General features: G+C 47.6%; 1 protein-coding gene and 1 long non-coding RNA gene across 4 annotated transcripts in view; one reads left to right on the top strand and one right to left on the bottom strand.

Moving 5' to 3' along the window:
- The window catches only part of PAMR1 (peptidase domain containing associated with muscle regeneration 1), a 61557-nt gene extending 45883 nt beyond the window's left edge, over positions 1-15674 (bottom strand). For 2 of the 3 annotated variants that reach the window (XM_075754795.1, XM_075754797.1), the window contains exons 1-3: positions 15451-15673; positions 3871-4047; positions 2997-3125 (exon numbers count right to left, since the gene is read on the bottom strand). In XM_075754795.1, the coding sequence (XP_075610910.1) occupies positions 2997-3125; positions 3871-4047; positions 15451-15523 (379 nt within the window). In that variant the 5' untranslated portion in view covers positions 15524-15673. Of the gene's footprint in view, positions 1-2996; positions 3126-3870; positions 4048-15450 lie in introns of all 3 variants that reach the window. The other variant, XM_075754794.1, reaches the window with a different exon arrangement.
- Positions 340-5690, top strand: LOC142602076 (uncharacterized). Its single transcript, XR_012835743.1, has 3 exons — positions 340-741; positions 4700-4781; positions 5330-5690. It is a non-coding gene; the product is annotated as an uncharacterized LOC142602076 (long non-coding RNA).
- Positions 15675-16226: the final 552 nt, after the last annotated feature.

Below are 16226 nucleotides of genomic sequence, written 5' to 3'. Positions count from 1 at the left end.
ACTTTTGCTGGCAGTTCCCAGAAATCACTCCCAGAGGGTCACCCTGCCCTCGCGACTGTGGGCAGCCCCTTGACTGCTGCCTTGTGGCTTGGGCAGTGCCACCAGCCCATGGAGCCAGACAGGGCACCCCACGGCTGCTGGGCTGATGTGCAGACAGGCCTTGCCTATGCTCCTTGAGGTAAATAGAGCCTGTCCCATAGCTTCCCTCCTCCCTCCTCCCCAGTGCGATATTAAATAGGCATTAATCCCGCCCTTATGCTAAATTGCAGCTGCGCGCTCCTCTGAATCCCTGGCACTCATACTGTCTGCCTACACGCGCGGCCATTTCCCCGCCCGGCTGACAGGAGCTCGCGGGGCCTGCAGCCATGGGCCTCCTCCGGGGTCCCCGGGCGCCACCTACCGCCCGCGCCGTGGCGGTGCCGCGCGGCGCCCCCGGGCGGGCCGGGGCCCCTGAGGGAAACGGAGCGGCGAGAAAGCGGAAGGGCGGAGGCTGCGCCGCAGGAGGGGAGTCCCGGGTCGGGCCGTGCCCGGCGCTGTTTCATAGGGCGGTTCGGTAGTGAAGCGATGGAGCTGGAGGGATGGCCGCTCGCCGCCGGGCCGCTCGCTTGGTTACGGCGGAGCCCGCTCGAGCCCCTCGACTCCTTGGCCTGCCCCCCCGCACACCGAAGCCGATGCTCCGCGGCAACGCCGCCCACTCCCCGCGAGAGGGAGACAAAGCCTGGCGCTCCCCGGGCAGCGGAGGTGGGTCCGTCCGGGAGCGCTACCCGCCCGCAGCCCCGGATCTCTCCTCCGCACCAGTCCGTGCTTGGGCAACCATTCTACGGCTTTCAGGTGTGGGCGGGGGGAGTGAAGTCTGCGGGCAGGTTGCCCTCGGCGCGGGCGTCGCTGGGCTGGAGGAGGTAACATCTGGGGAAGAAGCTTCAGTTGGGAACGCCTTGCAAGAGCAGCTCTGCCAGGAGGAGCTCTCCTTTCTGGCCACTACGGCAACGGCAACGGCAACGCTGCTCCCCACAGCCGGCGACCTGGTGTGGGTGAAGCCTTGTGTGCGGCTTGTGCACACGACCAGCTTGGTCAGGGCAGGTCCCGCGGGCTGTCGGTGTGCTTGCTAGCAGAGGGCATCGGCATTTGCAATATAGGATGAAGTAGACAGATTACATCCCTCAGTTACTGTGGTTGCGCTCCCTTGTGTTCCGGGGATTCACTGGCACTCTGTTGCTGGCAAGGTGCCCAGGGCAGGCTGCAAGGTTCCAGATGTGATCCTGCGTGCAGGTACCAAAGAGAGATGCCTTCTCCTTCGCTCTCCAAAATGTGTTGTGTTAGCACATCCACTGCTCTAGCAGCTGGTACACACTGTTGTACAAAGGCTACTCGCTGGCTGCCCTCCAAACCCAAAGCCACATAGTTTTGAGCCTGCAGGCCAGCACCCAGCATGGTCATAGGCTGCTTTTCGGACATGCAGTCTCTGCATGCCTGAGCCTACTGTCAAGGCCAAAAGTGAGATAGCCATGAGAGCCAGAGCAGAGGAGGTCAGGAGTGTGCTGGGATCGCAACTGTGTTTGTGCTTTTCTTTAAGAGTAGAAGAGATGGTAGCACTATCTGCCCATCCTACCCTGCCTCTGAAGTACTGCAGAACCACACAAAAGAGACCATAATCCTCAGTGTCACACTGCTTCCCTCAAAAGAGCAAGTAGGAGGAAAAACATTATAAGACAAAACTCTGCAAAATTTTGGTATTGGAAAAAGGTCCAAATAGACTGCAGTGTGAGGGTGTATTTGCTTTAAAACACAAGTAGGCAGAGCAGACTGAAATATACTGTAGGCAACCAATCTACTCAGGCAGAGGGAGGAAGGATTAGATGAGCTAATCATTCTTTCTTGGTTCTGCTCTTATAAAAAGTGCCAGGGGAGCTCTAGCATCAACCCAGAGCAAACACAGGACTTTAAAGTGCTATCAGAGATCACACCAAAAACCACAAGGGACTTAGTTTATCAACTTCTGAAGAACCAAGGTTGAGTTAGCCTCATTGCTGAGACATGTTGATTCTCCATATTCTGCTGTTTGAAGCAATGACTTTATTTTGTTTGCTTTTACCTCCTGAATGGTCATGGGCTGTGTTGGGAAAGCAGGTTCCATTGTTGCTTTAAAATCAACAACTAAGAGGGAACCAGACTAAGATGTGTAGAATAATGGACAGAACAGAGTAGGAAAAGCAAATCTGCTTCCATACCTTTCAGTGAAATGTGAACAAAGAAACAGTCAATAAAAGAGAGTTGGTGAAAGGCTATACCTCCACCAGTGAGAAACTGGTAAAGGAAATACTAGTCTTAAACTGTATCCAATTAGCTTATGGAATTCACTATTGAAAGATAGCCTTGGGAACAACAGCTTAGCAAAATCCAAGAAGCAGGAGCTTTACACTGTTGTGAACAAAACCTTCAGATATCGCTACCAGAGCCTGAAATATTCCTAGTCCATCGCAGTGCTTAGTTGCAAGACAGCATTTTCCAAAGCTGCCTTGGAGTGTGACGGAGTTGTGCAAAGGAGGGAGGGAGCATGGGACTTCCTTGGGGCTAGTTCTGCAGCCTAGGGTTTGAAGGAGGACAGAGGAGAAGCTCTTTGATATAGCTGTTGCCCTTGTAAATGTTTATGCTTTGCTGAAGGCCTCCAGGGAATCAGTTATGCTGAAGCATGTCCAAGAAATGCAAAGAACAGAAGATTTCCAGAGTCACAGTAGTCAAAGTTTTAAAATAAACGAAAACAAACCAGAAGTTTAGTAGGGTTGTAACCCCCTGTGACTTAGGGCGTGGGCCAATCCCTAGCAGATGAGCACTGGGAGAGAAGTTTTCCCCACTGTAGATTGGCTTACTGCCTGGTTGTGTTTGCCTTCTCCTGCCTATGCCCTTTGCAAAAGTCACCGTACAGGAATAGCTGGGAAGGCACAGCACGGATCTGGCCCTGTCCCTGACATGCCTCCCTGCCCGTGTAGGACACTTACTCATGCAGTCCCCTCCATACCAGCCAGTTCTGCACTCTGCACAGTAGATCCCCTTGATGTAGAAATCATCAAGCGTTCCTCCCCAGGAGCCGTTGCGGCAGGACTTGCAGTTCTCAAAAATGGTGCAGCCTGAAAGGAGAGCCACTGCGTTAGAGGAAAGCCAGGGTAGATTGTCTTGCAGGGAGAGAAGCAGCCTCTCTCTCTCTTTTCCACAAAAATGCCAATCAGATTAGTGACTGCTGCAGTGCTGATAGCTTCCCTGCTGTGAACCATACCCAACCTCCACCCCCAAACCCTAGGGAGCTCAGACTCTGAGATTTGGAGCCAAACTCCCAGTCTGACTTGCCCAGACCTCTAAATCTCATTGCTCTGACTGTAAATGCCTCTCTCAGGCATCTGAATGTGGATGCTGGTGCTGCTCAGGCCCAGCCCAAGTGATTTTGATGTCCTTACCTGTTCCTGTCTCTTCCTGCTCTCACCTTTCACTTTGGCCTGTCCTCCTTGCTAGCCAGACTTCCAAGTTGTCTCTACCTTCTTGTTTTGGGGATGCACATCATCCCAGAGCACCTATGAAACACTCCTGGTATGAAGCCAGCTGCAACATCGCGATTTGGCAGCTCCCAGGCCTGCCCAAGACAACCTGACAACAACACTGCTGGTAGTAAGTGGGTTTTTTTCTGGCAGCGATGCTACCTTGCCAAGTGTCTTACTGCTGTCAGCAGAGTTGCAGAAGTAGTTCCTGAGGAGGCATGGGGCAATCCCATGCCCCAGTGAGATGTGCCTGCCCTCTCCACTTCCCTGCCCAGCAGCTACCATCACGTGCTGATGCCTTGGCCAAAAAGCCAGTGTGAACACAGTGTGGCCCTAAACATACCTGGGTGGATTAAGCAGGAGTCACACTCATTCTCCTCATTCCTGCAGCAGGGAATGGTGTAGCCCACTCTTTCTTTCCGTCCTGGGCAGATGCACTCTATTTGGTCGTATTCGCAGCACTCCCGACACATGATATTCCACTCAGCACCTGGGCAGTTTTCATTGATCACCGTGTACTCTGCAAGCAGGGAACAGAGAGGAGGACACTTGGAAGGAAGCCATTATCTGCCGAGGATTGACAGCACCTATTATTCAGTGTTTTGTCAGATCATGTGTGGCATGAGGTTGGCTGAGGTCTTTGGTCCAGGAAATCTCAGACTACATGGTAGCACACAGCTGATACGTCAGCTCTGTTTGGGTGTCTAAAGGACACATGGGCAGCTTTGCAGTGCCAGCCAGAGGAGGCGAACAGACCAGAGGAAAGGAATATGTTCATTTCAGTCTTTTCTCTGCAAGACCTTCCCACTTCTGTGGTGAGAAAAATAGTTTAAAAAAAACACAGACCATGATGTCACATGAGAAACTCTTCTTCAGATCATAGGACTGATTTATGGCTTCATATATAGTACAGATTATTTAATCTATAATAGCATATTTTGATTGCATTTTTGTTTGTGAATTTGCTACTCTTGACGACTAGGATGTTCACTAGGAAAGGCCAATTTTGAGGTGTGTTTTACCTGGTTTCACTCCCTATTTTCACTCAGAAGCACATGGTGTTACACTTGGCTTCACTGCCAAAGGAAACAAGATTTTTCATTATTTTTAAAGGTTCGTTTTATCTGGCATTTCTAATATGGCAGCATAATTAAAATCTTTTTATTATTTAGCATAACCTCGTATGGTGATATTTAAGCTTTGCTGGAAGTGCCCTTTTAGGAAACAACCTCAGACTGACTCTGGACTGCCACAGTAAGTACAGATCCCATCTTTCTCCGTTAGCATGCTGTCTAAATTCTACAAAGTGAAACCTAATGAGCGCATGGTGCTGTCAGCGTGTCTCCTAACCAGCTGACAGACCTGATGACTGCTTTCATGGAGTTTGATGGTAAAAAGAGAGAGAGCAGACTAGAAAGATAGATGAGACATGAAGGAAACATAATGAGTATCTCTCTCTTCTTCCCTCTCTCCTCCCCCTCTTCCTTCGCCCTCGCCCCATTGTGGTTATGTAACATCCTTTTTCCTTTTGTTTTAAACTCTGAGTAACAGGGCTGCCTTGTCATTGCAACAAGCCCTACATCTCTATAGTGTAGTACTCCTGTCTGTGCCTATACCTGGCTCCCTTCTCACACTGTTACTTTTTGTTTCATTGCGCTTCATAACCTAATTACCATGTCTGCTGGAGCTACTGTTTTGGATTTGCATGGCAAGGTTTTGGTAGTTGGGGTAGCTACAGGGGCAGCTTCTGCAAGAAGCTGCTAGAAGCATCCCCTAGGTCTGACAAAGCCAATGCCAATCAGCTACAAGATGGACCCACCGCTGGCCAAGTTCAAGACCATCAGCAATGGTGGTAGCGCCTCTGGGATAACATATTTAAGAAGAGGGAAAAAAAAGGAGCAGCAGCTTTTGCAGCCAGAGAGAGGAGTGAGAAGATGTGAGAAACTTTGCAGACACCAAGGTCAGTGAAGAAGGAGAGGGAGGAGGTGCTCCAGGTGCCAGAGCACAGATTCCCCTGCAGCCCGTAGAGAAGACCATGGTAAAGCAGGCTGTCCCCCTGTAGCTCATGGAGGTTGATGGTGGAGTAGATATCCACCTGCAGCCCATGGAGGACCCCATGCTGGAGCAGATGGAGAGACCTGAAGAAGGCTGTGACCCCGTGGGAAGCCCGCACTGGAGCAGGGTCCTGGCAGGACCTGTGGCCCCATGGAGAGAGGAGCCCACGCCAGAGCAGCTTTGCTGGCAGGAGTTGTGACCCCATGGAGGACACACGCTGGAGCAGTCTGCTCCTGAAGGTCTGCACCTCGTGGCAGAGACCCATGCTAGAGTAGTTCATGAAGGACTGTAGCCCGTGGGAGAGACTCACGTTGGAGAGGTTCGTGAAGGACTGTCTCCCGTGAGAGGGACTCCATGTTGGAGCAGGGGAACAATGAGAGGAGTCCTCCCCCTGAGGATGAAGGAGCGGCAGAGACAACGTGTGATGAACTAACCATAACCCCCATTCCCTGTCCCCATGTGCCGCTGTGGGGAGGAGGTAGATATTTCGGGAGTGAAGTTGAGCCCGGGTAGAAGGGAAGGGTGGAGGGAGGTGTTTTAAGATTTGGTTTTGTTTCTCATTGCTCTACTCTGTTTTCTCGGTAATAAATTAGATTATTTTTTTTTTCTAAGTTGAGTCTGTTCTGCCCATGACAGTAATTGGTGAATGATCTCTCCCTGTCCTTATCTCAACCCACGAGCCTCTTGATGTATCTTCTCTCCCCTGTCCTGTTGAGGAGGGGGAGTGATAGAGTGGCTTTGGTGGGCACCTGGCCTCCTACCAGGGTCAACCCACTACAGCTACCTTCCACTGAACTTTGCTGCTCTGTCTCACTTCATTCTCCATGGCCTCATGAAGCCTGGTTCCTAGAAGCTTATCTTTTCCCCTAATGATATTTACTGGCTGCATAAAAAAGGCACCACCAAACTGTTTCTTAATTTTTTCCTTTTTGCTGGGAAATGAAATTCAGCCCTTCGTGCTCCTCAGAACTGAGCCTTTCCCTTGTGCCTGGTGTACGAACTGGGGAGAGTCTACCACCGCTGAGTTTGGAAAACAGGCTGCTGTTTGTGCTGAAACCTTTCTATTCCCACTACCCACCCCCATAATCATTCCAAAAGGAAAAAGAAAGCTGCTTCTGTCATTCAATAAGGTTCTGTATTTTTTTATTCCAATAATAAATTCTTGTATCAAAATAAACTTAGTGTTTTGATTTACTGACAATTTAATTCCCTTTCAGGTTCTCAGGTACTGCAGTTTGGGCAACATATATAGCCTTGACAAGAAAATGTGTGGATTTGAGATTTTTTTTTAAGTGATCCTCTCTATGATTTTCTTCACAGAAATCATGAAATCTATTATCCTGAAGTTTTGTAGAAGCTATTCTTTAAAGAAATTTGAGTGAAGACTTTATGCACTTCTTTAATAACAGTAGGATCCCTTTTGTTTTGCATTAAGTATCTCCAGGCAAACAACAAAGGAAGCCTTTCCCTCAGAAATTTAAGAGGGAGATGCACAGAGCTGCTAGCATATGTAATGTGCGTTTATTTGTGTTGCTGAGCTCAGCCTGGGCTCCTGGCAGGAAGAGGCGTAACTCTGCTCCCCCTTGTGTGATTGAGGAATGGCGGCTCCCCACACCCACACTTGGCCATTATTACCCCAAAACAGAAGAGAATGAGGCAGAGAAGAGTGGTGGGAGATTTATTGACTGAGTAAAATAGTGGAAGCCAGGCCTTGGCCAGCTGTGGCAGAGATAATTGCGGGGTGCTTTGTGGGCCTGACTTTGATAATCCTCCAAAGCAGGCAGTCTGGCTTGCAGGCAGTGGCTCCATCTCCCAGTGTCACAGTCCAGAAAGTGACTTGACCTGATTTTGGGAGAAGCAGGAAGAAGCTGCTTGACAACCCATGCAAAATATTTAGCTGAAAAGAACAAACAAGTCGCCGGACAGGCAAATAAACAGTGGATTAATTTATGGGATTTTAATCATGGAAGAAAAGCCTATTAAATCCAGGCGTAAACAGCAGCTCAAGACTATGGAAACCAAGCAAGAAATGGCTGTGTTGGGAAGGCATGCAAACCTCTGGGGAAAGTGCTGGAGGAAAGACCTACTCGGCTCGACAGCCTGGCAGAGGACAATGCAACCTTTCACCTGGTGCTTTGAGTCCAGCCTGAGGGACAAGTGAGGTGGGAGATGAGCACTGAGGTATACACAGGGTGGCTGTGTTTCCAGGTTCAGATGGCAACACGTTCATGCTTTTCAATGACGTAATGAGACCGCCTAGTCCCTGTAGCACATTTCAGGCTGTCAGCAATGGATTTTGTAAGATGACAGTAGGAGGGGATGTTCCCAGTTAATGTCCTCCCTGTTAGCAGTATCATTCTGAGGGCTGAGTTACAGCGATGGCAGTTCATCACAGAGATGCTGTCACCTCCCCTGCTCCCCAGTGCTGAGCTGAGCTTTGGAGGAGCCAAAGGCTCCTCACTTTGGGGACCCCTCCCTGTTAACAGGTGAGCCCTGAGCTTCCTCTGTGAAAACCTCCGTGTGGGTGATGAGCCATAGCAAGGAGAAGATACAGCAGGACCATGTGGAGGGGTGAGTTGGCTGATCCTGCTCTGGCCTCCGCTGAGCCAGTGCTGGGAGCTGAGCTGCTGAAAAGCAGGTTAAGAGCATCTACAGAGGAGCTGGCACTGAAAGAAATGCACAGCCACTTTGCTGAGTAGTTTAATGCTTATTGACATCCCCTGTCAGTAAAAGGACCTCAGTTTCTCCACAGATCCTCAAAACCGGAAAGGCAAAACTTTCAGCCTTTGCTCTTGATTTTGACTCAGCTCAGTATTTGCCTTTTAAAAGTGGTGCTTGCCTGTCTGCCTCTGTACCATGAACCCACAGGAGCCAGGGAAGGGAAGGAATGGAAGTAGGTTACTCCTAGTGTTGAAATAGCTTGAAGGGCAAATAGTTTTAATCTGCTGAACTATCATGCTTCTACTGTCACTCACTTCCTTTACAAAGTTGCAGCAAATCCAGCTCTGATTTGACTTGCCAGGCTCACCCACATCCCTCACTTTCTCTGGCCCAAAATTCCCTTTTTTGCTTCTTATTTTTGCTTCACCTTTTCAAAACATGCTGACTTCCTTGTCCAAGATGTGCTTGGGCAACCTGGTGTGCAGCAGAGGAGCTTGAACAGTTAGCAATGTAGTCATCATCTCCCTGACACAAGAGTGTCTGGTTTTCCTATCACCCTCATGGTCTGGGCACACATATGACGCAGCCATCTCTGTCCTTGCTAAACCTCAAATACTGTCCTGTTCCAAACTGCAGAACTTTGGAAAATGAGGTGATAAAAACCACACAAGGAGTTCTTCTATTAGTACTTGGGAAGGGTTGTGTTAGAAGTTTGACAGAAATTTGAAATTGAGTGGAAATGCATCCTTCCAAAAGGGTAGTTTTTACTGCACCATTCTGGAAAGCCAGAAGTGTCCTCTGAAGATAAGTGAAAGCTCCATTAGGACTCACCCTGAAGACTGGAGATATGTTACTTATTTTTTTATGCCAGTGAGTTCAAAAAGGATGCCCAAGTAATAAAAAATAGCTGCAAGGATAAGACCATCTTAAAGCACTAGTTCTATTCAATACAAGGTCTGCTGGAAAGGATAGTGATGAATCTTGTGGGATATACAATGAGCCCAGCCAAATCTCTCATTCAAGGGAAAAGCCAAGACCTATCAGGGACTGAAAAAAGCCTGGTCATCAAAGCAAGCTATGTCTTAGAGCTCAGGGACAAAGGAAGAATTGCCAAAAGCCAAGCTGAATTTGACCTTGCAAAGGAAATTAAAATAATAGAAAAAGGTTCTTCAGCCATATAAAGAAAAAAGAAATAAGGAAAAGAGGAAGAGAGACTCCTGTGGGATGGGGGTGTGGATGAAATGTAAGATCGTGGTGGAGAATGTAGTGAGTTATTAGCTTTCATCTTCAAGGAGGTTGTTTATGGGGAACCTGTGAGCAAGGGTTTGAGGGTATGGAAACAAAGCGTGATCCACTTTTAGTGAGCTTCTAACCAAGTGCAGTTTTCACCTTGGGATATTCAAGTAAACCAACTTCAATTTTGGTTTATCTTACTAGGTCAGGCTTAAAGCTTTGGTGATTTGGGAACAGATTCACAAGCGCATTGCTGCCTCAGGGGTGGGTCAGGCAGCTCATCATGGTAAAACTTCAGCTTCAGCACACTTGTCTTTTGCCATGGTGAATTTGTCAGTCATAGATACCTTGCTAGATAGAAAGGGAATTTCTGTTACAAAGGTCTGAGAGCTGGGAAAATTATATGGCTAAGAACTAAGGTGAATTGAAGCAAGCCTGATTACACCAATTAATTCTTGTGTCTTCCACTTCTTTGGAAGAATGACTTTTTTAGGCTGCAGTCACTTTAAGCTGATATAAGCCTATGCTGCTGCTGAGATGGGACACTTTCCTCCCATCTCTCCCTGACTTCCCATTCCCACTCCCTATCTTTGTGCAGGCATTAGCTGCTATGTGGAGGGATCAGGTTTCCTATCTCCAGCCATGCTTAAAGGAAGAAAAAAAGAAAAAAATACAACCTAAATGTGCTCTACAGTCCTTTAAAAGGGACAGCACCTTAGGACCCTGCTGGATATATGTATTTATCAGAACTCCTGAAAGCTGGAAGAAAGTGCTTTATAAGGACAGTCATATCTTCCATATCCATCCATAACTGATGGAACTTCCCATCCTACAAGTACATTCTGTTATCTTGCAAAGCTGAGTTCTTCTTCCAAGCCTCAATTTATCCATCAGCACATTGGTAAAACACTACTTAGGCTCAAAGAAGTATTATTTCAAATTGCTTTGAAAAGTGCCATACAAATTAACAGTGCATTATAAATAAGAGCAGATATGAACAGATGCCTGTTTTCCTAATAGATATGTTAAAAGGATAGAAGGGATAATGCTGTCTCTAAAAACACTTGTTTCTCTTTAGAAATTATGCATCTATTATTCTTTTTAGCAGCTGGGCTAATTAAAGAGGAGCTAAAATACATCCCTGTTCTACTCAATGTGCTTACTTTATGAGTTGCAGACCTTTGCTGAATAATTAGATTGCTTCTCCTACAGAGTAAGTTAACATCCTTTCCTGGCCCTTAGTGCGTGCTTTCACACAGCGGTAAGAATGGGGGGAAAAAAAGGAAAGGATTTCTATTAAAAAAAAAATTTAAATCAAAACCAGTGTGTGAACACCAGGGGAAATCTACTATACTAAGCTGAATCTGTCCACTTAATAAATGTGCATTAACCTGACTGTCTTTTTTAAGTCCCAAATGCAGGATTGTGTTGAAAGCAGACTAAACTACTACAGAAAGTATATTCTGTTCAAGAAATGCATTGAAAACCTGTCTAGTGTAAGTACAACTGTATTCTACTGGATGACACCACCATTGTCCTAAGCTCTACCTTTTTAACAATTCAGATCATGTTTCACGTAGAAAAAAGGCTAATGCACATTCTCCTTTTATTCAGGAATTGGGGCCTGCCTAATGTTTTCAGATAGGAGGGTCTCTATTCCAGGTTTCCTGTTGTCATACAGTGTTTAGTAGCTATAAATTCAGAAATAAATAGTTCTGATGTTGTTCCTGATAGGCCATAGGTTTGCTTCATTGTGCCTTTTTTACATGTTTAAGCTTCTATTCTTAACTAGGCTATGACAAACAAATCATAAACTCCCCACATTTCTGCTTCAAGGAGAGAAGAATTATTTGTTCAATAAAAAAAAAAAAAAAATGAGGTTTCATCAGGTTCTTAATAGGATTTCCCATGTGACTTCCAAAGCTTGTATCTCTCTCCACACTTTGTGGAGATACACTTTTGTTTAGCAAAACATTTGTTTTGCTAAAATTCAAGGCTACGACTGACCTCCTGCCAAAGTTTCCGTGTGGGTCATGAGCACAGAGAGCTTCTCCACACCTTCATAAAAAAAAAAATTCAATAAAAATTCAAATTTTTTGCTAAAATTTGATAAAATTCAAGTATCCCAGTGTCACTAAAAGGGAAGCCAAATAAAAATTGTGCTTCCTATTTGTGAGGTTTAGACTTTGCCCATCTAAGTGCTATAATAGTGGGTTAATGAAAAAACAGAATTAAAACAAATAGGTCTAGGGTTTTCTGTTTCCACTCTTAACCGAAAAGAGGACTGTCAATTTGGTCTTTCTACATCTTAAAGCCTCAGTAATGCCACTACTCTTCAGCCAATCTTGCCTCAGTTGTAAAGCCCAGCTGGTTGTGTCATTCCCACCATTTTCCCCCTTCAATAAACCTGTATGCCCTGCAGCCCCTCGTCTTGCCTGCTCTACCCACTGCTGCAGAAAGGACTGACAGCTCTGGGGTAGGATGCTTGTTCCTCTTGAAAACTTCCTGTTCCCTTTCTTCCTACATTTCAGCAGCCCTTGTTCCCTGGTGGTAAGCTGTAGCATGCAAAATAGAGCCATATTCCACTCCTCCTGAGTCGAAACTCTGCTCCTTTCCCCATTTTCTTGTACCAAGCCCTTATATCCCCTTCATTCCCTTTAGGGACAGGCCAGTTGGGCTACAGGCCCAGAAAGCTGCATCAAGTGTTCATGCCTCCACCACATTTCAGATCCACTTCCAGTTTAAACTTCATTCTCCTTTGCACGCATCTTCCCCTTGCCTTCAAAACACCACACAGCTTCCTCTTACTGTATCTTTTTGTCATAGTTGGATTTAAATTACAGGCCATCTATGCCACTACCCAGGATGTTTTTAGCATCTAAAGCAACCCAAAGAAGTCTGCCCTAAACTTCCCTCTCCTTCGGTTTCTTCTCTGTAATTATGAGCTAACATTTGTGATCTTATTATCAGCACCATGGCCTTGTGTCTTCATCCAAGAAGGGCTGTGACAGGATAAAATAGCCAGGGTAAGGCTAAAACTCAGAGATTGCCACATTACCTTGATTTCTTTCTGGGATGGGGGAGATTATTCTGGCTGGAAAAATTATACTAGTGTGATCAGGAAGAGATTTTGTTTTCTCTGTGCTGCAAGACAAGGAACAGGAACAGGTAATGAATGTAGCACTTTTGAGTTAGTGGCAGCATTGATCTTAGAGAGCCCAGCCTTTGCTGATGAGGCCTGGGGGGCAAAGCCAGACTTCCGCAATAGGGACAATATTTGGGAATCTGTGGAGAAGAAGCAGCTGCAGTATTGAAATTCATGACCACATAATATGAGAATGTGCTTGTGTTACAAACATGGAGGAGTGGTGTTGGACCTGTCTTGAGTGCTTGCTTGCTGTAACAATGTGAGACCTGGAACATGTTGGCAGTTTACTTGCAGTTAATGTTGCTCAGATAGAAATAGTCCACACAGACAGCAGCAAAACCCCTGAGCCTCCATCTCAAATTTTACTCCTTAGAGCTCCCCCAGGGTGTGTAGTCCAGCCCTAACCAAGGACTGCAGATGCCCTCAGGCTACCAGCCCTCTGTCCTTGGTGATAGATTGACTCCTTGCCCTATGGCCTCCTTCCCTGTTTGCCTCTGCACCACGTCCCTGGTCCTGCAGGAGGAAGAGGGACATCCATGTCCTCAAGGGAGCTCGTGCTGATGGCAGCACCTGCACAGCCGTGCAGTGGTGAGGGCTCCCTCTGGGCCAACAGAGAGCCAATTCCTGGGCAGCAGCAGGCTTGCAGGGATTCCTGGGAGCCCCTTGAGGTGGCCTCGGGGTCAAGAGTGAGTAACCCCAGGTTTTCTCCAAAATAAAAAGCAAGTCTCTTTCCCTTTGTCCATGCTAGGAACCTAAACATGTGAACTGAAGTAACCCATTTGCTAAGATTAAATGCATCTGGATACATCTGAGTCCATCTGGCCTCCACTTCTCTAGACAGAGGCTGGAGGGGGAGGGGAAAAGAGGTTAGGAAGGGTTTAGATAGGCAGAAACACACACAAACACACATATATTTTTAAGGAAATATGAGTCACTTGCACTTTAAGTTTATTCCAAAAATCAGTTCCCAGACCTCCCTGACTCCTGCTCCCAACTCTTGAGGCAGGCCCTGTGCAACTGGGTGTGATAAATATGGATAAAAATTGGATACATCTGTGGGGAGGAGGCAAAATGCTATTTTCCAACCTGCCCTGACATGCTAAGGCCACTACACTTTTGAATCACTCCCCTATCTCTGAGTGCCCTTCCTGCCACTGCCGAAGGGGAGCTCCTGGCCCTCTCCTCATACTGCCAGCTGTGTGCTGGGCAAGTACCTGCACCGGCCGCTCTACCAGCAGCAGGGCAGGGGAGGCACGGTGAAGAAGGAGAGTGGGCAATGGGGAAAACTGTCATCCACGTGTCCCCTAGGCTCTGCTTGCACCGCTTCTGGCGCAATGAGGTGCTGGTGTCAGGGGGAATCGGCATCCGCCGTCCCAAGCTCACCATCCCATAGCCCTTGTGTCCTATTGCCCATTGTTGTCCTTCCTCCTGCCTTCCCTTGTCACTGCCGCTCAGGGGGGCTCCAGCAGTCCAGTGCCTGCCTGCTCTGTGGACCAGCTTCTCACCATGAGAGACATGTGCCAACCCCACAGCAGGAGAGATTTGTTGCTCACCTAGCTGCTTGACAGCCGCAGCCTATGCCTAGGGCAGCTCTGCCACCAGCAGGGCTATTTCTGTGCCACCCCAGCACATGCCACAGAGCCACCTAGCATGGCCATTGTGCCAGGTGGCACATGGCTGAGGGACAGGCCGTCAGAGGGACAAGTTGGTGGGATGAAGGTGTGGAGAAGCTCTCTGTGCTCATGCCCCACAGGGAAACTTTGGCAGGAGGTCAGTCTCAGCCTGGTGGGCAGACGTGCCTGGTCACCACCTGTCATCTGCGCCCTGGGCCCTGAAGAGCCAGCAGGGGAGGGCACTGCACAGGCAGATGCCGTGGTCCCTGGTAAGGCAGGCTCTGAAGTGTTGTCCTTGTCACCGATTTTTCATAGCCATCACAATTGGAGTGCCTGCGTACCTGGCAGCTCCCCTGGTAAGAGGCACTTACCTTGCCAGGAGTGCTGCAATGTGCAGCAGCTAGAAGGGTGGGTGATTTGAGGGCACCTCCCCTCCCAGTCCTTAGGGCTGCAACTCCCAAGAAAGCAGCCTACAATGATGACAGCTAGCTGCTGCAAGCACCCCCAGCCACCTCCAGGTGTAAACAGCCCTTGTTCGTGACCATAACAACAGCATATTTGCACTCAAAAGTAAATGCTTTTTTGCTTAACCTTATCAAGAACAAACCATACATGCTGGTTCAGCAGAAACTGGAGCAAGGCTTGAGTATAAAAAAGATCATTCTGCTTTAACAAGGCTTCCCCTTGAAAGAATAATATTGGCAGAACTAAAGCCCAGATCGGAAACAATGTGTGGCTTTTGTTTTCTTTTTTTTCCTTCACTTTTTTCCTCCCTTGCATTCATTCTTGGTGTTGGGGCTGGAGAGGAAAGTCTCTGTCTTGCCAAACTAAACAAATTACGCTTTACAATTCAGAGATGTAAATGCTTCTTTTTATCATCATTTCCTTAGCACTGAGTGTTGAGAAAATAAAGCAGTAGTAAACGGAGTGATTGCATACCCTTTTCTTGATGGCCATTGGCAAATAAATCCAGCCAGTTGTTTCTCTCTAAGGCTATTAAGTTTGCCTGGAAATCATCCCTGGGCAAACCTACACACACACACACTCTGTGCTGGCAAGAAAAAAATAAATAAAGCAGAGCCCCTTCTTTCCATTATTATCATCCCTGCAAATCTCTCTACTTCCCATGACAGCACATGAGATCAAACCCCTCTGACCACACTGAAGAAAAGGGACTCAATCAGCTGTGCCAGGATCGCACACACTCACTTACCTCTTGGCAAGCAGGAGATGAGCAGGAGCTGGAGGAGAGTGAGTCCTACATGCGTCCAGGGGGCTCGCTCCATACTTCCAAAGCTGCTGCAGCGGTATGACTGCTCAGGAAGGGAAAGCAGGCAAACAGCTTTTACTGGGACCTCACCAGCTCCAGGCTGCAAGGGATCTCAGATTTCAGACCTCAGCTCGCTCCCATCCTCACCAGAGGGGAACTACCTTCAAGAGACTTCTCAGGCGTCCAGAAGCACGACGTCACCCCAAACCTCTCCAACTGCTGCCTTAACCCTTTCTGGACTCTGGCAGCCGATCTCTTTTGTGATGGGTTTATTGGCTCAGTGCTCAGCTCTGATATAGCAATTTTCATCTTGGAAAGAAAAATATTGTAAAGGGGAAAGAAACAGAAATGCAAATATCTATTTATATGAGTCATTGCAGTTTCTGTGGGTGAGCTGAAGTTACAGACATTTCCAGAAGGAGGCACTTTGTACATGTTCCCTTTGGGCTTACAGGGATTGGTGCATCCTGGGCTGCTGCCCCTGATGGTGGTGCTGTGTGTGGGGTGGGTGCAGAGAGGGATTCCTGTGACCGGGCAGCGTGGCCAAGTGACATGTTCCACTTTACAATGTGCTTAAAATAGCCATGCATTTCTGTGGTGGGGCAGATGAATGAATGAGCCTCACTAAAAGTTCACTCCACAGTGGATGAAAACCACAAAACACAAAAGAAATCACTTGGCATACACGCGCTCGAGCTAGTCAAAACCTTTTTACAGAG

The sequence above is a fragment of the Balearica regulorum genome, chromosome 5, assembly GCF_011004875.1.
Source record: "Balearica regulorum gibbericeps isolate bBalReg1 chromosome 5, bBalReg1.pri, whole genome shotgun sequence".
Lineage (NCBI taxonomy): Eukaryota > Metazoa > Chordata > Aves > Gruiformes > Gruidae > Balearica > Balearica regulorum.
The sequence above is the reverse complement of the archived record's forward strand: the minus strand, read 5'-3'. Positions and strand labels throughout refer to the sequence as shown.